Source organism: Pogoniulus pusillus, chromosome 13 (genome assembly GCF_015220805.1).
Source record: "Pogoniulus pusillus isolate bPogPus1 chromosome 13, bPogPus1.pri, whole genome shotgun sequence".
Classification (NCBI taxonomy): Eukaryota; Metazoa; Chordata; class Aves; order Piciformes; family Lybiidae; genus Pogoniulus; species Pogoniulus pusillus.
The window spans coordinates 17,347,203-17,365,692 of record NC_087276.1 but is presented as its reverse complement, the minus strand read 5'-3'; the positions used below and the strand labels follow the sequence as shown (position 1 = coordinate 17,365,692).

At 60.4% G+C, this 18,490-nt stretch overlaps 2 protein-coding genes across 6 annotated transcripts; both read left to right on the top strand.

The window, feature by feature from the left end:
• Positions 1–1,669: 1,669 nt before the first annotated feature.
• WDR24 (WD repeat domain 24) lies at positions 1,670–14,505 on the top strand. The gene is made up of 10 exons (XM_064153221.1): positions 1,670–1,862; positions 3,058–4,010; positions 5,080–5,257; positions 6,966–7,641; positions 10,214–10,329; positions 11,518–11,639; positions 11,892–11,996; positions 12,071–12,408; positions 13,002–13,186; positions 14,169–14,505. The coding sequence occupies exons 2-10, from the start codon at positions 3,530–3,532 to the stop codon at positions 14,335–14,337; spliced, it is 2,370 nt and encodes a 789-aa protein (XP_064009291.1). The 5' UTR covers positions 1,670–1,862; positions 3,058–3,529; the 3' UTR covers positions 14,338–14,505.
• A 939-nt stretch (positions 14,506–15,444) lies between these two features.
• On the top strand, positions 15,445–17,779 carry JMJD8 (jumonji domain containing 8). Of its 5 annotated transcripts, none has more exons than XM_064152684.1 (9): positions 15,480–15,847; positions 15,922–16,005; positions 16,216–16,264; positions 16,385–16,481; positions 16,648–16,732; positions 16,812–16,931; positions 17,006–17,073; positions 17,221–17,355; positions 17,478–17,779. In XM_064152684.1, the coding sequence occupies exons 1-9, from the start codon at positions 15,688–15,690 to the stop codon at positions 17,556–17,558; spliced, it is 879 nt and encodes a 292-aa protein (XP_064008754.1). In that variant the 5' UTR covers positions 15,480–15,687; the 3' UTR covers positions 17,559–17,779. The 5 variants fall into 5 exon arrangements, with proteins under 5 accessions (XP_064008758.1, XP_064008754.1, XP_064008755.1 ...); XM_064152685.1 differs by having other exon boundaries at positions 15,481–15,847; positions 16,681–16,732; XM_064152686.1 differs by having other exon boundaries at positions 15,659–15,847; positions 15,922–16,034.
• Positions 17,780–18,490: the final 711 nt, after the last annotated feature.

Below are 18,490 nucleotides of genomic sequence, written 5' to 3'. Positions count from 1 at the left end.
AGTGCCCCCCACGCCCCCTGGCACTCCCATTTTCCCTCCTGTACCCACACACACTGCACTCCATACCCTCCTGCTATCCCCAATGCACTCCATAGCCACTGGCACTACACCACAATGCACCCCTAAATGCCCCCTGGCACCTCTATATCCCCCCCTACGCCCTCACCCCAATGCACCCCATAGCCTCTGGCATCTCTATATCCCCCCTACACCCTCACTCCATAGACCCCTGGCACCCCCACACCCCCTCCCCAGTGCACCACACCACAGCCTCCACATGCCCCAGCACTGTCTCAAATCTACCTCACAGTCCTCCCTGGCCCCGCCGTGCCCCCCTGGTACCCCCATTTTTGTCTTGCACCCCCACATCTCCCTGGCACTCCCAGCCCTAAGGCACCCCGCATACCCTTGGCACCCCCCTTTTTCTCCTCTCCACATCCCCTCGATACCCCCATTCCCCTCCTCCACCCCTGCTGCAGCTCGTATTCCCCCTGGCACCCCCATTTTCACCCTCAACCCCATCTCTCCCTGGCACCCCCACTCCTAATACACCCCATACGTCTCTGGTACCCCAACTGATCCTCTGTGCCTCCAGTCTTTGTGCACTCCACATCCCCCTCCCCAGACATCCTCCTTTCTCCCCCTGCACCTGTACCCTTAATGCATCTCATTCTCCCCTGACACCCCCAATTCCCCCCGAACCCCTACTCTTTCCCCAGACCTCACATCTCCCCTGCACTCCTACCCCCAAAGAACTCTGTGTGCCGCCTGACACTGCCATATCCTCCCGGCACCCCCATACCACCCCTAGTATCCCCCATATTCTCCTCTAACACCCTAATATCCTCTCAACGCCCCCATATCCCCTCAACCCCCCGGTATCCTCCACTAACACACCCATTTCCCTCGACACCCCCAAATCCCGCCGTGACACCCCCAGGTCCTCCCTTAACACTCCCATGTCCTCCCCTAACACCCCCATTTCTTCCCTGACACCCCCACATGTCCCTTACAGCCCCATATCCCCTTGACATCCCCAAATCGCCTTCTTACACTCTCATTTGACTCCTGACACCCCCAAATCCTCCCCAACGTCCCTTATTTCCCCCTTACATCCCCGGTATGTCCCTTGCAGCCACCTCCTTCCGAAGCCCCCATTTCCACCCCGACACCCCCGAATCCTCCCCTAAACCCCTCCATTTCCCCCTCGACACCCTCATATCCACCCCTAACATCTCCATTTTCCCCGACACACTCGCATCGCCCCGAGACCCCCATGTCCTCCCCAACACCTCCATTCCCCCCTTGCACCCTGCCATGTCCCTTGCGCCCCACATGCCCCCTGAACACCCGCTATCCCCTTCTGGCACCCCCACTTCCCCCTTGGCACCCACGGATCTTTCCCTATCACCTCCAAACCCCAGCTCACGCCCCCAGAGCCTCCCCCCCGCAGCCCCGCTTGGCCCCCGGACCCCACTCTCCCCGGCGGGGGGGACCCAGGGGGCGGGGCCGGGCCGGGGGCGGGGCCAAGCTCCGCGGTGGGCGGTGCCGGGCCGGGGGCTGGGCCAAGCTCCGCGGTGGGCGGTGCCGGGCCGGGGGCGGGGCCAAGCTCCGCGGTGGGCGGTGCCGGGGCTGGGTGCCGGAAGTGAGTGGGCCGCGGCCGGAAGTGAAGGGGCCACAATCCGGAAGTGAGTGTCTGGGGCGCAGCGAGTGGGAGATGGGCTGGAGCTGAGCCTGCCTGGCCCGGCAGAGTGGGCCGCGCTCGGAGCCGTTTCCGTGGCGGGGCCGGGGCGGCCCGGGCTGCCCGCGGGGCTCCGCCGGCAGCGGGTACGATATCGGCACCAGAGCTGCGCACAGGAAAGGTCTGTCAGTGGCAGCGGCGGGGCGGGGGGCGGGCTGGCCTGGGGAACGGGAGCGGGGAGTCCTTGCGGGGCTGAGGAGCTCTGGGAGAGGATCCTGCGGGGGCTGTGTGGCGCCACGGGGCTCTGGAAGCCTCTGGGAGAGGCTCTGAGGTGGTTGTGAGGAAGGTCTGAGGAGCAAGTGGGGGGCTGCGGAGCTCTGAGAGAGGGTTCTGAGGGGACTGTGGAACAGGAGGAGGATCTGAGGGACCGGAGGGGCATCTGAGGGGAAAGAGGGGCCCTACGGAAGCCCTGAGGGGCGGGAGCGGGACCAGGGGTGCTGGGGAGCTCTGAGAGTCCTGAGGGAGCTATGGGGCAGGAGGAGGCTCTGAGGGGCAAAAGGGGGTCCTGAAGAGGCCCTGAAGGAAGGATGGGGCAGGGCTCTGGGAGCTCGAGGAAGTCTGAGAGGGTCCTTAGTGGACTGTGGGGCAGGAGGGTTCTTTGATCGGGCCCTGAGAGACTGGAGTGGACTCTGAAGAGCAGGAGAGGGTTCTGAGGAAGCCCTGGGGTGTAGGAGGGGTTCCAGGAGGGCTGAGGAGCAATGAGAGAGTTCTGAGGGAGCTGTGGTGCAGGAGGAGGACCTGAGGGGTCTTGATGGATGAGGAGGGCCTCTGAGGAGCAATAGAGAGTCCTGAAAGAGCCCTAGGGAGTGGGAGGGGTCCCAGGAGGGCTGAGGAGCCCTAAGAGAGGGTCCTAAGGAGACTATTGGGCAGGAGGAGGTTTGTGGGGGCCGTCAGAGGTGGGAAGGGCCTCAGAGGTCTATGAGATGAGAAGGAGCTCTGAGGAGGCTGTGAGGAAGCCCAGAAGAGGGTCATGGGGGGCTAGGAAGCTGTGAGAGAGGGTCCTCTGGAGGCTATCGGATGTGAGGAGACTCTGAGTGGGACGTAAGGAGCAGCAGGAGTGGGTTATGGAGGCCTGAAGAGACCCTGAGAAGTGTGGAATGTGGGCTGTGAGGTGGCTGGGGGGCTAGAGAAGGGCAGAGGGTAGTGCCAGGGCAAGAGCTTGGCCTGGCTCAGGGGAAGACAGCCTGTGGGTGGTCCCAGTGACCCCAGGGCAGCCTTGCTGGCCCTGGAGCACCCTGGTCTGTACCCAGTGGGGGCATCTACTGGCCCCTCTGTGCCAGAGAAGCTGGGTGACCTCCTGCCTGTGGTTGTTGCAGGGCCTTGGGGCACAGGCAGCACCCCACAGCGATGGCTGCATGTACCCCAGCCTTGCTAGAGATGCTACTCAGCCTGGCACCACCCCGCTGCAGCTGACCTCCTGTGGCACTGGCAGCAGCCACTCTCCTCAGCAGAGCATCCCGGGGGTGCTGCACTGAGCAAGCAAGGAGGAGTCTGGGAAAGGCTGTCGTAACCTCGCTCAGAAGGCCGTGTGGGCAGCAGGAGAGGCCTGGCCTGGGGCTCTGGTGGTATCCAGGCTGCATCTTCTCACCTCCACCATCCATTGATGCAGCCACAAAAAGCTGTGGTGGAAGCCAGCTCGGGTCTGCCAGTAGCTGCAGGAGCTGAGCCTGTCCCTTGCCAGCTCTGGCTGAGGCGGAGCAGGGCGGCAGTGCCAGCGTGAATGCAGCTCGTGGGGACGCAGCCCCCCGAGCCTGCTCCCGGAGAGGGGACTGTGCCCCGAGGCCAGCCATGGAGAAGATGGCCAGGGTCAGCACCGCCCTGGGGGGCAACGCCCTGACGGGCAGGACCATGTTCTGCCACCTGGACGCCCCCGCCAACGCCATCAGCGTGTGCCGCGACGCCGCCCAGGTGGTGGTTGCTGGGCGCAACATCTTCAAGATCTACTCCATCGAGGAGGAGCAGTTCGTGGAGAAGCTGAACCTGCGGGTGGGCCGCAAGCCCTCGCTCAACTTCAGCTGCGCCGACGTGGTCTGGCACCAGATGGACGAGAACCTGCTGGCCACGGCCGCCACCAACGGCGTGGTGGTCACCTGGAACCTGGGCAAGCCGTCCCGCAACAAGCAGGACCAGCTCTTCACCGAGCACAAGCGCACGGTCAACAAGGTCTGCTTCCACCCCACCGAGGTCTACATGCTGCTGAGCGGCTCCCAGGACGGCTACATGAAGTGCTTCGACCTGCGCAAGAAGGACTCCGTCAGCACCTTCTCGGGTAGGGTCATAGCAGCCCAGCATGGGGGGGATGTGCTTCCTGGGAGCTGTAGAATCATGGAATGGGTTAGGTTGGAGGGGACCTCAAAGCTCATCCAGTTCCATAGGCAGGGACACCTCCCACTAGAACAGGCTGCTCAAGGCCTCATCCAACCTGGCCTTGAACAACAACACCTCTAGGGAGGTTGTGATCTTTGGTCACATTCTGTGATCCACAACCTCCCTGGGCAACCTGTGCCAGTGTCTCACCTCCCTCACTGTAAAGAACTTCTTCCTAACATCCAGTCTAAGTCTCCCCTCTGCCAGTTTAAACCCATTGCTTCTTGTCCTGTCATTACAAGACCTTGTAAATAGTCCTTCCCCAGCCCTCCTGTAGGCTCCCTTCAGACACTGGAAGGCCACTACAGGGTCTCCTTCCAGCATTTGCTGAGGTGTTCCCCAGGAGCTCAGAGATGGCCTTGAGGGTGCAGGCTGGGCCAGCAGCAGCACAGCGTGGGGTCCCCACACACCTCACACCACAGGGACATCATCCACATGTGGTCATGTACTGTGCATAGCCTCAGCAGGGGAGCTGGGGCAGGGCAGCAGGACTGGCAGCAGGAGACCCAGGCCCCCTTGACCTTCTTGGCCCCAAAGGTGCATTGCTGGCTCCTGGAACTTGCTGTCCCTCAGCACTTCCAGGTCCTTCTCCCTGGAGCCACTTCCCAGCAGGCATCCCCTCAGCTGTGCTGCTGCAAGAGGTTGTTCCTCCCCAGGGACAGGACGCTACACCTGCCCTGCTTGAACTTCATGATCAGGCCTCAGTAAGGCAGGAGGCTGTTGCTCAGTCCCTTGGCCTGGGGCTTGGCCCTTTCCTGTGCCCAAGGGGTGGTTTTGCTCAGGGCACAACACCCAAAGCAGTCAGAGTGGCAGCTGGGAGACGTTTTGGTGGCATTTGTGCTGCGTGGTGCTGGGAGGTGTGAGGTGGGCACCCCACTCCCTGCTCCTACTTTGCTTTGGGCTGGAGACCCCCATAATTCTGACAGAGGTTTTGAGCTCTGCTGGGAGTGTGTCCCCTGTGTCCCCCCCAGGGCAGTCGGAGAGCGTGCGAGATGTGCAGTTCAGCATCAGGGACTACTTCACCTTCGCCGCCACCTTCGAGAACGGCAACGTGCAGCTGTGGGACATCCGCCGGCCTGACCGCTACGAGAGGATGTTCACGGCCCACAACGGGCCTGTCTTCTGCTGTGACTGGCACCCAGAGGACAGGTGGGTGTGGGCATGGCCACTGCCAGTCACCCGGCAGCAGCTGGGATGAGTGAGGACCTTCCTCCATCCCTAGGGCTGTCTCCCCGTTCTCAGCACCGGTGAGGGCACACCTCAGATGCTGGGGTTGGTTTTGGACCTCTTACACCAAGAAGGATGTTGAGGGGCAGGAGCAGGTTCAGAGAAGGGCAACAGAGGTTGGGAAGGGTCTGCAGAACAGGGGTGGGGAGGAGCAGCTGAGGGGACTGGGAAGAGGAGGCTGAGCAGAGACCTTTTGGCTCTACAACTGCCTGAAAGGAGGTAGGAGCCAGGAAGGGTTGTACTCTTTTGCCAAGGGCAAGAGGAGATGGCCTCAAGCTGCCCCAGGGGAGGTTTACGTTGGCCACAAAGAACAGTTTCTTCCTCAGAAGGGTTGTCAAGGTCTGGCCCGAGCTGGCCAGGGCAGTGGTGGAGTCCCCATGCCTGGAGGGGTTTCAGAGCCATGGAGCTGTTGTGCTGAGGGCTGTGGCGTATTGGTGCCCTGGCAATGTGGGGTAAGGCTTGGACTCAGTGAGCTTAAAGGCCTCTTCCAACCAAACCAGTTTCATGACTCTAGAAATGGAGCTGAGCCCTTTCAGGGATGGCAGTCGGAGTCTCTGGTACCCTGGCCCCTTGGGTCAGGAGCTGGGCACTGCTGAAAGATGGCAGCAGTGATTGCTTGGAGTATTTTGGGGGGCATTGGGGTCTTTGGGGTTTAGTTTTTCCACAGGCTGGGGGTCTCTGAGGCACCAGATTGCTGGTGGGTAGCTGTACCAAGCTGCTGTCTTGCCCCACATGTCAGAGCACACTCTCACCCCTGTGATCACCTTGAGGAGGTCTCTGCACAGCTCCTCTGCTCCACAACTTGAGCTGGATGGAGGTTTTTCTGCTGCTTTGCTCCAGGGGTGGATGAGATGCATCTGGAAACAGCTTTCATGGTGTGCAGGTCCCCCCTTATGAGCCTAGAAGGGTGTTGAGGTAAGCTCAAGGTGGCCTCTTCCCTTTCTGCTGGGCTTGGCAAGTGGAATCACAGAAACATGCAGGTTGGCAAAGCCCCTCAGGATCACCAACCTAGAACCCTGCTCTACAAGATGTACCTTAAACCACATCCCTCAGCACCACATCCAAACAACACTTAAACACACCCAGGGTGGCTGCCTCCACCACCTCCCTGGGCAGCTCATTCCAGTCCCTGACCACTCTCCCTGTGAAAAACCTTTTCCTAATGTCCAATCTAAACCTCCCCAGCCTCAGCTTGAGGCCATTCCCGCTTGTTCTGTCTCCAACTACCTGTGAGAAGAGACCAGCAGCAGCCTCTCTACAATGTCCCTTCAGGTATTTGTAGACAGCAGTGAGGGCTGCCTTCAGCCTCCTCTTCCTCTAACCATCCCCAGCTCCCTCTGTTGCTCCTCATAAGCTTTATTCAGCTAAAGAGGTGGAGGGAATTGGTGTGGCTTGGAGCCTTCCTGAGTGTGGTTCTGAAAGCTCAGGGTCTTAGCTGGTGGCAGGAAGGAGGGGAGCTGCCTGGCCTGGTTTTTGGAGAACAGAGGCACGTGTGGGAGGCTGTGACCGCAGCCCAGCCGCCTCCCTATGGCTCAGTGACATCCACTTCGTGCTGGGGCAGGAAAGGCGAGGAGACAGGATCCCAGCCCAGAGCAGCACTCCTCACCCTCCTCCTCCATCCTTCCGTCAGGGGCTGGCTGGCCACGGGCGGCCGGGACAAGATGGTGAAGGTGTGGGATATGAACACGACCCGGGCCAAGGAGATCTACTGCGTGCAGACCATCGCCTCGGTGGCGCGAGTGAAGTGGCGGCCGGAGTGCAAGCACCACCTGGCCACCTGCTCCATGATGGTGGACCACAACATCTATGTGTGGGACGTGCGCAGGCCCTTCATCCCCTCCGCTATGTTCGAGGAGCACAAGGACGTCACCACGGGCATCGTCTGGCGCCACCTGCACGACCCTTACTTCCTGCTGTCGGGCTCCAAGGACAGCACCCTCTACCAGCACATCTTCAAGGACGCCAGCCAGCCCATCGAGCGCGCCAACCCCGAGGGGCTCTGCTACAGCCTCTATGGGGACCTGGCCTTCGCCGCCAAGGAGAGCCTGGTCTCCTCCGACTCCAACCGCAAGCCCTACCTGGGCGACCGGCGCCATCCCATCTTCTTCAAGCGCAAGCTGGACCCCGCCGAGCAGTTCGAGCTCATCTCCTCCTCCAGCGCGCTCAGCGTCTTCGAGACGGACGTGGAGAGCGGCAGCATGGACTGGTTCGTGCACACCGCCAAGCAGTACGCCCTGGCCGGCCGGCCCCTGCCCGACCTCTGCGACCACAACGCCAAGGTGGCCAAGGGCCTGGACCGCAACCAGGTGAGGCCTGCGCTGGAGGCTTCTCAGCCTTGGCCCAGGCTGCCTGTTCAGGTTGGAAGGTTGCTGTGGTTTGAGCAGAGCAGCATGGAGCTGTTTGATCAACAAAGCACCCTGCAGGAGCTTGGCCCAGCAAAGCACCATGGAGGGTCAAAGCACCCTGCAGGAGCTTGGCCCAGCAAAGCACCATGGAGGGTCAAAGCACCCTGCAGGGGCTTGGACAGCAAAGCACCATGGAGGGTCAAAGCACCCTGCAGGAGCTTGGCCCAGCAAAGCACCATGGAGGGTCAAAGCACCCTGCAGGGGCTTGGACAGCAAAGCACCATGGAGGGTCAAGGCACCCTGCAGGGGCTTGGACAACAAAGCACCTTGGAGGGTCAAAGCACCCTGCAGGGGCTTGGCCCAACAAAGCCCCATAGGGATCAAAGCACCCTGCAGGGGCTTGGCACAGCAAGGCACCTTGGGGGATCAAAGCATCCTGCAGGGGCTTGGCCCAACAAAGCACTATGGAGAGGCTTGGTTGTTCCTGCCCTCACTTCAGGGATGGAAAGGAGAAAATGCTGCTAAAGGCTTGAGGACAAGGCAAAGGACAGGGTGGGGCATAGTCATCAGTTATGCCACAGTGCCAGTGTGGTGGAGGTGGAAATGGACCTCTGGAGATCATCCAGTCCAACCCTCTGCCAAAGCAGGGCACCCACAGCAGCTTGCCAAAGCAGCACAGTGCCCAGCTGGCCTTGGAAGCTCTCCACACAAGGACACTCCACAGCCTCTCTGAGCAGCCTGCTCCAGGCCTCCAACACCCTCACAACAAACAACTTTCTCCTCCTGTTCAGATGGAACCTCCTGGTTGCCACTTTGTGCCCATTGCTCCTTGTCCCTGGGCACCACTGACGAGAGTCTGACCCCAGCCTCTTGCCCTCCACTGCTCCTTTAGCTCTTGCTGGGCATTGCTCAGATGCCCTCTGGGGCTGCTCTTCTGCAGGCTCTCAGCCTTTGCTCCTCCCAGTGCTGCTCCAGGCCCCTCAGCAGCTTTGCAGTCTCCCCTGGACTCTCTCCTAGGGCAGAGTAGAGGGGAAGGAGAACCTCCCTTGCTCTGCTGCCTACACTCTTCTTCATGCCACTCAGGACCCCACTGGCCTTTTTGGCCCCAAGAGCATATTGCTGTCTCCTGGAACTTGTCCCTCAGCACTCCCAAGTCCTTCTCCTTGGAGCTGCTTTCCAGCAGATCTCCCCTCAGCTGTGCAGGAGGTTGTTCCTCCCCAGGGGAAGGACACTACCCCGTCCTGCTTGAACATCACGAGGTTGCTCTCCATCCTGGCCAGGCCTCAGTGGATGGTAGAACCACCTGAAGGGGTCTCAGCCACTCCTCCAGTTCTGTATCACCAGCAGACTGGCTGAGGGTCCCCTCCATGCCTTCATGCAGACTCTTGCCAACGGTGCTGAGCAGCCCTGACACCAGGCCACGTGCAGAACTTGGAGAAACCAAGTCCCTAAGTCCATTTAATTAAAAAGAAATACCAGTAGGTCACTGACTCAGAGCAGGACAGTAACAGCTACAATCCTTCCCCCAACCCTCCTGGCGTCCCAGGCCCAGCTCTGCTCCCAGGTCTCTAAATCCTCCTCTCCAGCAGAGCTGGGCAGAGGGAACAGAGGTTGTGGTCAGGCCCAGTCTCTTCTGTGTTGGTTGCCCCTTCCTCCTCAAGGAGAAGAAAGCTCCTCAACATCCTCCCCTGTGACATTGTGGTGTCCCTCCCATGGAGACAGTCCTCCACAGGCTTCTACCAGTATGAGTCCCTTCCACAGGCTGGAATCCTCCCAGTGACAGACTGCTCCAGCTTGGGCTGCCCTCAGAGCCATGGAGCTCTTTGGAAGCAGTCGGCTTCCCTCAGCATCCAGTCCTCCATGGGCCACCAGTGGGACTCTGCCCCACCTTTGGTCTCTAAGGATTCAGGCTGCTGTCACAGCAGGGGCCCTGTGAAATGACTGTTCCAGCCTGCTTCTGCTCTTTCCCCACTGATCTTGGTGGCTGAGCGGTCAACTCTCCCACATATAACTCCTCCCCAACACAGAGCTGCTCCCAAAACCTTCTTAACTGTGGTGGCACAGAGGCACTGATTGCCTGTGTTGGGTCCAAGCTGGAGCCAGAAGAGTGGAGTCACCATCTCTGGAGGTGTTCAGAAAACAAGATGTGGCACTTCAAGTCGTAGAGGTCTTGGGTAGTAGGTTGGACTGGATGGTCTTAGAGATCTTTTTCTACTCTGAGGATTCTCTGAGCATCCCAGAGATTCTTACAGGAGTTTCACCACTCCCCTGCTCTCAGAGCCCTTCCTGACACAAACCAAGTTGCACCATGGTGCTGTCAGGTTGAGGCCCAGCACTCAAGCTGGGCAGCAGCTTTCTACCTGACTGTACCTACCTCCATCAGGCAACAAACCCATACCATTTCTTGCCTACCACAAGCACACAAGCTTGACCCTCCTGAGGTCCTGCCCACCTGCCTGGATCAGCCAGTGGCAGGAGGTTGTGGTCAGGGGTCTGGTTCAAAGCCTAGCTGAAGGTCAAGTGTCTCACACAGGTGGCTCAGACGTGGACAATGCTGCGAATTATCTACTCCAGCCTGGGCACTGTGGCCTCCACCAACCTCAACCACAGCATTGGAAAGGGCAGTGCCACCCTCCCACTCATGAACAGGTAACTGGAGATGAGCTGGAGCTGCAGGGTAGGAGCAGGGAGGGAGCCTTGGACTATGCGGGGTTGTGGGTGGGCCACGAGCTGATCAGAGACTGCAGAACCTCTGCTATGGGGACAGGCTGGGAGAGCTGGAGCTGTTCAGCCTGCAGAAGAGAAGGTTTCAGGCAGACCTCAGAGCAGCCTTCCAGTAACTGAAGTGTCTGCAGAAGAGATGGGGAAGAACTTGGGACAAGGGCTGGGAGTGCCAGGATGAGGGACAATGGCTTTGAGCTGGATTGAGAGTGGAGATGAGGAGGAAGATGAGGGTGAGGAGACACTGGCATAGGTTGCCTAGGGAGGTTGTGGATCACAGAATCAAATAATGTGATTGTTGTGATCCACAGCCTCCCTGGAGGTGTTGAAGGCCAGGCTGGATGAGGCCTTGAGCAGCCTGGGCTGGTCAGAAGTGTCCCTGCCCATGGATGATCTTGAAGGTCCCTTTCAACCCAAACCATTCTATGATCATTTGAACACAGCCATTTTCAGGTGGATGAGTGGTCAGCCTGGCCTTGAGCTCCACTCCTTTCCCACCTTGAAAGGAAGTGTGGAGAACTGTGGTGGGGCTGGTGCCTCCCTTGGAGTTCTCTGGTTGGTAGCTGTGACTGAAAGCTGAGCTGGAACCAGAATTGCCAGTGTGGAGAGGTCATCTTCTGCCTTTCAAAGACAAAGGAGCAGCCCAGATCTGGGCTGATGGAGCAGAACTTGTTTTCCTTCTTCTTGATGTCATCAGAAAGTGAGGGCTGAGAACCCCACATCAGCTGGGCTAAGTTCCCAGGGTGAATGGCAGATTCTTGGCTAACATCAAAGGAGACTTTCATTGAGTAAGCTCTGCAGCCAGGTGGGCAGAAGCTGGAGAGCTCAAGCCTGCTTCACCCCATTCTCTTCCTAGTCCATCTGGGTGGTGCTGCATGGCAGACAGCAAAGCAGCTTGCAGTGAGGCAGCTCTGGTCTGGGTGGGGATGTGAAGAGCTGCAGTCAGGAGCCTGCACTCAGCTCTGAAACCCTTCAGGGAGACCTTTATGGGCACCTCTGTGGTGGGGGCACAGAGACACCAGTTCAGATCACACCTGGACACCTCCAGCCAGGTTCATTGCTGGCTGAAATGGAAGCTGTCAGCTTTTATGACTGCTAAGTTTGGCTTCTCTGCAGCTTCAACCTGAAGGACATCCCCCCCGGACTGGGCAGCGAGGCAAGGCTGGACCGCAGCAAAGGAGAGAGCCGCACCGAGAACATCCTGATGGATTCCTCCTCCACCCTGATCAACAACGAGGGTAATGCCTCTGGGCCAGGCCTCCAGCAAGGCCTCCTCAGCTGGAGATGGCCTTCAGCTCACGGGATGTTGGGGGTTGGAAGGGACCTTTGGAGATCTGTGGCTGAGGTGCTGAGGGAGGTGGTTTGGTGGCAGTGGCTGAGCAGCGGTGCTGGGGCTGTGAGCTATGGATGGGTGGCTGGACTGGAGGAGCTCCAAGGGTTCTGCCAGCCTCAGCAGCTCCATGATGATTTGTCTCTCCTTGGGCACACAGACAACGAGGAGACGGAGGGCAGTGATGTCCCTGCAGACTACCTACTGGGGGACGTGGAGGCAGACGAGGACGACTTGTACATGATGGACCACGAGAACCCCCACGGTGAGTGCGGGCCGCCGGGGGGCGCTGCGACCTCCTCCCGCTTGCCCTCTACTGAAGCGCCGCTGTGCCGCCAGCCGAGGAGCAGGAGTACAGCCTGCCGCAGGAGGCCTTCCCGCTGCGCCACGAGATCGTGGACAACCCCGCGGCCCTGGACCACCTGCAGGACAAGGCTGACTCCCCCCACGTCAGCGGCAACGAGGCTGAGACGGTGTCGCTGACCCCCGTGGAGTCCTTCTCTCTCATCTCCATCTCCCACTCGCTCTACGAGAACCGCCTGCCCCCCGACTTCTTCAGCCCCATCGTGCGGGACACGCTGCTCTTCTACGCCGAGCAGGGGGACGTGCAGACTGCCGTGTCCGTCCTCATCGTGCTGGGGGACCGCATCCGCAAGGAGATCGACGAGCAGACGCAGGTAGGGGCGGGGAGACCCCTGCTGGCTGCCTGGCACCGACCCTCTGCGGCTGCCGCAGCAGCCCCACCGAATGCAGGAGGACATCGCCTCTGAGTCCCACCAGGGTACATCTCAGCTGATGGGATCTTGCCTGGGTTGTAGGCAGTTCCCTCTCCTCCAGTCCCTCCCAGGACTGCTCTAACTCAGGGTGGGCAGGTCTGGGAGCCCTGGTGCCACACTGGCTGCTCTACCATCAGTCCTGGCAGACCCCCAAAGGTGGTGTATCTGAGCGTGATGGGATCTTGCGTGGGTTCTGGGCACTTCTCCTCTCCTCCAGCTCTTCCCAGGCGTGCTCTAGCCTGGGGTGGGCAACTCCAGGAGCCCTGGAGCCACACTGGCTGCTCTATCACTAGCCCTGGGAGACACCAGGTGGTGGTGTCCCCAGGGCCAAGGAGAGGAAGTGGCCTTGGCTTGTTGATTTGGGGAAGGATGCTTAGGACACCTCTTTCCCAGCATCACAGAGCAGTTCTCTTGCCTTGGGGACCCAGGGATGGGCTCCTAAGGGGAGTTGGGGTGGGGAATGTTGGGGTTCAGCTGTTTGTGACCATCCTCAGGAGCACTGGTACACGTCCTACATTGACCTGCTGCAGCGCTTCCAGCTCTGGAACATCTCCAACGAGGTGATCAAGCTGAGCACTTGCCGTGCCATCAACTGCCTCAACCAGGCCTCCACCACCCTGCATGTCAACTGCAGCAACTGCAAGAGGCCCATGAGCAACCGGGGCTGGATCTGTGACAGGTGAGAGCAGGGAGCAGGCAGGGAGGTGGGGGACCAAGAGAGACTTCAGGAGAGCTGCAGGGGAAGGAGGATGGCCTTGGGGCCTCAGTAAGTTTGCAGATGACACAAAATTGGATGGCAGTGTTGATCTGCTGGAGGGTAGAAAGGCTCTGTAAAGAGATCTGGCCAGGCTGGATCCATGGGCTGAGGCCAATGGGATGAGGTCCAGCAAGGCCACATGCTTGGGTCACAACAACCCCAGGAAGGCTCCAGGCTTGGGGCAGGATGGCTGGAAAATACTTGGTGAAAAAGAACCTTGAGCTGTTGGACAACAGGAGCTGAAGGTGAGCTTGGGGTGCCCAGGTGGACAAGAAGGGCATCAGTAGCCTAGCCTGGATCAGCAATGGTGTAGCCAGCAGGAGCAGGGCAGGGATTGTATCTCTGTGCTGGGAACTGGGGAGGCCACAGCTTGAGTCCTGAGTTCAGGTCTGGGCCACTTGCCCCAAAAAGAACATTGAGGGGCTGGAGCAGGTCCAGAGAAGGTCAGCAGAACTGGGGAAGGGTCTGGAGAAGAGGGCTGGGGAGGAGCAGCTGAGGGAGCTGGGGGTGTGCAGCTTGGAGAGGAGGAGGCTGAGGGCAGAGCTCATTGCTCTCTATAGCTCCCTGAGAGGAGGCTGCAGACAGGTGAGGGTTGGGCTCTGCTCCCTAGTCTCAGGTGATAGAAGGAGAGGCAATGGCCTGAAATTGTGCCAGGGGAGAGTTAGGTTGGAAAGGAGGAAAAACTTCTTTGCTGCCAGATTGATCAGGGACTGGCCCAGGCTGCCCAGGGAGGTGATAGAGTCCCCATGCCTGGAGGTGTTCACAAACCTGTGACCATGACACTTGGGGCCAGAGCTTGGTGTCCATAATGGGGTTGGGCTGGTGGCTGACCTGGATGATCTCAAATGCCAATGGTAATGATTCTCTGAGCCCCCCTTGATCCTCTCCCTTCTCTCTGGTGCAGGTGTCGGCAGTGTGCCAGCATGTGTGCTGTCTGTCACCACGTGGTGAAGGGGCTCTTCGTCTGGTGCCAGGGCTGCAGCCATGGTGGCCATCTGCAGCACATCATGAAGTGGCTGGAGACCAGCTCCCACTGCCCTGCTGGCTGCGGCCACCTCTGCGAGTACACCTGAGTCCCTCGCCAGCCAGGATGCTGGCACCCAAGGGAGGGGGCAGGCAGTGGTGGGCAAAGGCAGGAGGCCCTGCCTGCCCCTGCCCTGTATTTATTTTAGTGTAAATAGGGGCCCTATCTGCCCCCTGGCACCTTTTGTACTGGATTAAAAACGAACACAGCAGCTGCAGTGAGTTTGATGAGTGGACTACTAGATGGATAAGAACTGGCTTGATGGCTGCACCCAAAGAGTGGCTGTCAACTGGTCCATGTCACAGTGGAGGCCAGTGACAAGTGAAGTCCCTCAGGGATCAGCCCTGGGACCAGTCTTGTTCAACATCTTTGTTGGTGACATGGACAGAGGCACTGAGTGCACTCTCAGCAAGTTTGCTGATGACACCAAGCTGTGTGGTACAGCAGACAGGCTGAAGGGAATGGATGCCAGCCAGAGGGACCTGGATGGGCTGGAGAGGTGGGCACAAGCCATGTGAGGTTCAACAAGACCAAGTGCAAGGTCCTGCATCTGAGTCAAGGCAATGTCAAGAACAAATCCAGGCTGGGCAGTGAATGGCTGGAGAGCAGCCCTGAGGAGAGGGACTTGGGGGTGCTGGTGGGCAAGAAGCTCAGCATGAGCCAGCAGTGTGCTCTTGCAGCCCAGAGAGCCAACCAGAGCCTGGGCTGCAGCAGGAGAAGTGTGGCCAGCAGGGCCAGGGAGGTGATTCTCTCCCTCTACTCCTCTCTGGTGAGACCCCACCTGGAGTACTGCATCCAGTTCTGGAGCCCCCATTACAAAAGGGGTGTGGAGATGCTGGAGCATGTCCAGAGAAGGGCTGCAGCAGCTCTGCTGTGAGGACAGACTGAAAGAGTTGGGGCTGTGCAGTCTGGAGAAGAGGAGGCTCTGAGGTGACCTTCTTGTGGCCTTTCAGTATCTGGAGGGGGCTACAAAAAACCTGGGGAGGGACTTTTTAGGCTGTCAGGGAGTGACAGGACTAGGGGGAATGGAGCAAAGCTGGAGGGGAGATTCAGACTGGACGTGAGGAGGAAGTTGTTCAGCATGAGAGTGGTGAGAGGCTGGAACGGGTTGCCCAGGGAGGTGTTTAAGGCCAGGCTGGATGTGGCCGCGGGCAGGCTGTCCCTGGGAGTCCCTGCCCGTGGCAGGGGGGTTGGAACTAGATGCGCCTTGTGGTCCCTTCCAACCCTGACTGATTCTACGATTCTATGAACCTGCCGGCGGGGATCACCGGGACAGGCTTCGGGTGCCGGGGGTAGCTGAGCACCAGTACCGCCGCGGCTCACGGATGGCTGCGGACTCCTGCTTTCGCTGCGCTCCCTCTAAGATTTGGCCCCTGCAGGCATCCGTAGCAGGACGCCCATGCAGTGGCACGCCGGGAGTAGTAGTCCGCTCCGGCGGCGCGCCGGTGCCGCGGCAGCTCCCCCATGGCGGCAGCGCGGTGGCGGCTCCTGCCCTCGCTGCTGCTGCCCCTCACCTGCGCCTGGGCTTCGGGCAGCACCGATCCGCCGGACGGCGGCTGGTAAGGGCGGGAGCAGCCGTGCTGGCGGTAAAGCCCGTGCCGGGCGCGGTGCAGAGCGGAGCTCTCCGTTGCAGGCTGGCGGGCGCGGTGCCGGAGGAGCAGCGATGCACGGTGGAGCGGGCTGATGCCTCCCTCACCTACCCACTCTTCTTGCAGCGGTACGGGCGGCCGCTGGCCCGGAGGCAGGGTCAGTGGGGAGGGATGGGGCAGGTCCGGCGCCGTGGGCAGGGTGCGGGGGATGGGGCCTGGGGCATTAAGGGTCCCGGTGGAGTCAGCTGGGTAGGTGCTGAGGGAATGGGCATGGCGCCGGCCCCGTGCCCCGTGGGGAGAGGGGTTGGGATGGGGCCCGGCGCGATGTTCTCCCCTAGGTTCGCTTTCTCCCGGCCGGTCATCCTCCGCGGAGTCACGGACAATTCGGTGAGTGTCGGTAGAGGGACCGGGGCTGTTCAGGGAGAGTTGCCAGGCACACACCGGTGTGTCCCGGTAGCGGCGGTGGCAACATCCTGGTCCCGCTGTTGCCTCTCCCTCCCCTCGCAGGCATTCCGTTCCCTCTGCACCCGGGAGAAGCTGCTGGCGGCTTTTGGGGCGCGCCTGGTGCGGCTCAGCACCGCCAACACCTACTCGTACCGCAAAGGTGAGGGCCAGGGCTTGGCGCAGTACCGGCATGGCTCCAGTTCAGCTGTCCCTGTCCGCGGGTACCGGCATGCCTCCCCCCCGGCTCCCTCTGCCCTGCGCCTACTGGCATGGGCCCCCACGCCCTGGTTCCACCTGCCCCGGGGGTGCCGGCGTGGCCCCCTCAGCTCCCTGTGCCCGCAGTGGATGTGCCCTTCCAGGAGTACGTGGAGCAGCTGCTGAAGCCGCAGGACCCAGCCCGGCTGGGCAGTGGTGGGTATCCCAGTCCTGGCACCTGCCACGCTGCACCACACCAGTCTCATCCATACCCATGTGCTGTCCCCTCCCCTAGACACCCTCTACTTCTTCGGGGACAACAACTTCACAGAGTGGGGTCACCTCTTCCAGCAGTACGTGCCCCCCCCGTTCCGCATCCCTGGCACCAGCCCTGCCTACAGCTTTGGGATTGCAGGTGGGTCTGGTGGGCACGGGGAGCCCCCAGTGTGGTTGTCTCCCCGGTACCTACCCCACACACTCTCACCATAGGCTCTGGCTCTGGTGTTCCCTTCCACTGGCATGGGCCTGGCTACTCCGAGGTGATCTTTGGCAGGAAGGTGAGAATCAAACCGCGGCGGGGGGGGGAGGGGAGACATTAAGACCTCAACAGTTATCCCCAGCCGCGGCAGGATGGTGAAACCCCCACCCCGTGAGGGCCTGGAGCGGCAGAGGGGAGAGGTGTCCCCAGTGCCAGTGTTTTGCAGCGCTGGTTCCTGTACCCACCGGATCAAGCCCCTCACTTCCACCCCAACGAGACCACGCTGGCCTGGCTCCACCACACCTACCCCACGCTGCCGCCAGCCCAGCGACCGCTGGAGTGCACCCTGCGCCCTGGCGAGGTGGGTCCAGCCTGGTGCCAGCCAGCCTGTGGCATCCTGGGTCCTTGCTCCTCTTGGGTTTGGGGCGGGGGGGGGGGAGTGTGCACACCTAGGCAGCAGCCATGGGCCCCCCTCTCCCACAGGTGCTGTATTTCCCTGACCGCTGGTGGCACGCCACGCTCAACCTGGACACCAGCGTCTTCATCTCCACCTTCCTGGGCTAGAGCTGGGAAGGCCAAGGATGTACCCCCGGGCATGCCACCACCATCACAGCCACAATGGAACTGTGCCAGGGTGGCAGCTCTGTCCCTGCCATTGCCAGGAAAGGGCAGTGCCCGCAGCCACCCACTCATCTGCTGGGGTTGGGACCAAGTACCTGGAGACATTCTGCTTTTTGCAGGCTTTGAACTTCTCCCTTCGATTAAAGTTCTCCCAAAGCACTTCATGCACTGCTCTCTCCCTGCTGCTGGGGGGAGGGGGGGGGGTGGTGCAGGCAGAAGTCAGCAGGGAGTCCTGAAGGGGAACTCGAACCTGACCCAGCTGAGAGCAGGGCAGTGGATGGTCTCTGTCTCCACTTCAGAAAGCTTTTAGATGCCATCTCCTAGACCATCCTCGTAGGGAAGCTCAGAGTGAGTCAGGTGAGTGGGCAGGTTGAGACTTGACTGAAGCTCAGAGGGTTCTGATCAGCAGTGCAGGGGCTAGGTGGAGGCCTGCAGCTTCAGGTGTTCCCAGGGATCAGTGTTGGATCTAGTTTTGGGCAACATCTTCATCAACAGCCTGGATGCAAGCACGGAGTGGAACTCTGAGCCAGGCTGCTGACGGTACCAGAGCTGGCACTCAGGCTCTGAGAGATCTGCCCAGGCTGAAAGCTGGGTGAAGGGAGCCTCATGAAGTTCAGACAGGGCAGGGGTAGGGTCCTGCCCCTGGGGAGGAACAACCTCCTGCAGCAGCACAGCTGAGAGGAGACCTGCTGGAAAGCAGCTCCAAGGAGAAGGACCTGGGAGTGCTGGGGGACAGCAAGTTCCAGGAGCCAACAGTGTGCCACTGGAACCAAGAAGGTCAAAGGGGTCCTGGGGGGCATTAAGAAAAGTGTGGCCAAAAAAGCAAGGGAGGTTCTCCTCCTCCCTCTGCTCTGACCCAGTAAGGCCACAACTGG

Excerpts from the sequence above, each read along its gene's own strand:
- JMJD8 (XM_064152684.1), top strand. The coding sequence starts at position 15,688 with ATGCAGTGGCACGCCGGGAGTAGTAGTCCGCTCCGGCGGCGCGCCGGT. Across the intron at positions 16,733-16,811 it reads CCCAGCCCGGCTGGGCAGTG|ACACCCTCTACTTCTTCGGG; the intron begins GTGGGTATCCCA and ends CCCCTCCCCTAG. Across the intron at positions 17,074-17,220 it reads AGGTGATCTTTGGCAGGAAG|CGCTGGTTCCTGTACCCACC; the intron begins GTGAGAATCAAA and ends AGTGTTTTGCAG.
- WDR24 (XM_064153221.1), top strand. The coding sequence starts at position 3,530 with ATGGAGAAGATGGCCAGGGTCAGCACCGCCCTGGGGGGCAACGCCCTG. Across the intron at positions 10,330-11,517 it reads ACCCTCCCACTCATGAACAG|CTTCAACCTGAAGGACATCC; the intron begins GTAACTGGAGAT and ends GCTTCTCTGCAG. Across the intron at positions 11,997-12,070 it reads GGACCACGAGAACCCCCACG|CCGAGGAGCAGGAGTACAGC; the intron begins GTGAGTGCGGGC and ends CTGTGCCGCCAG.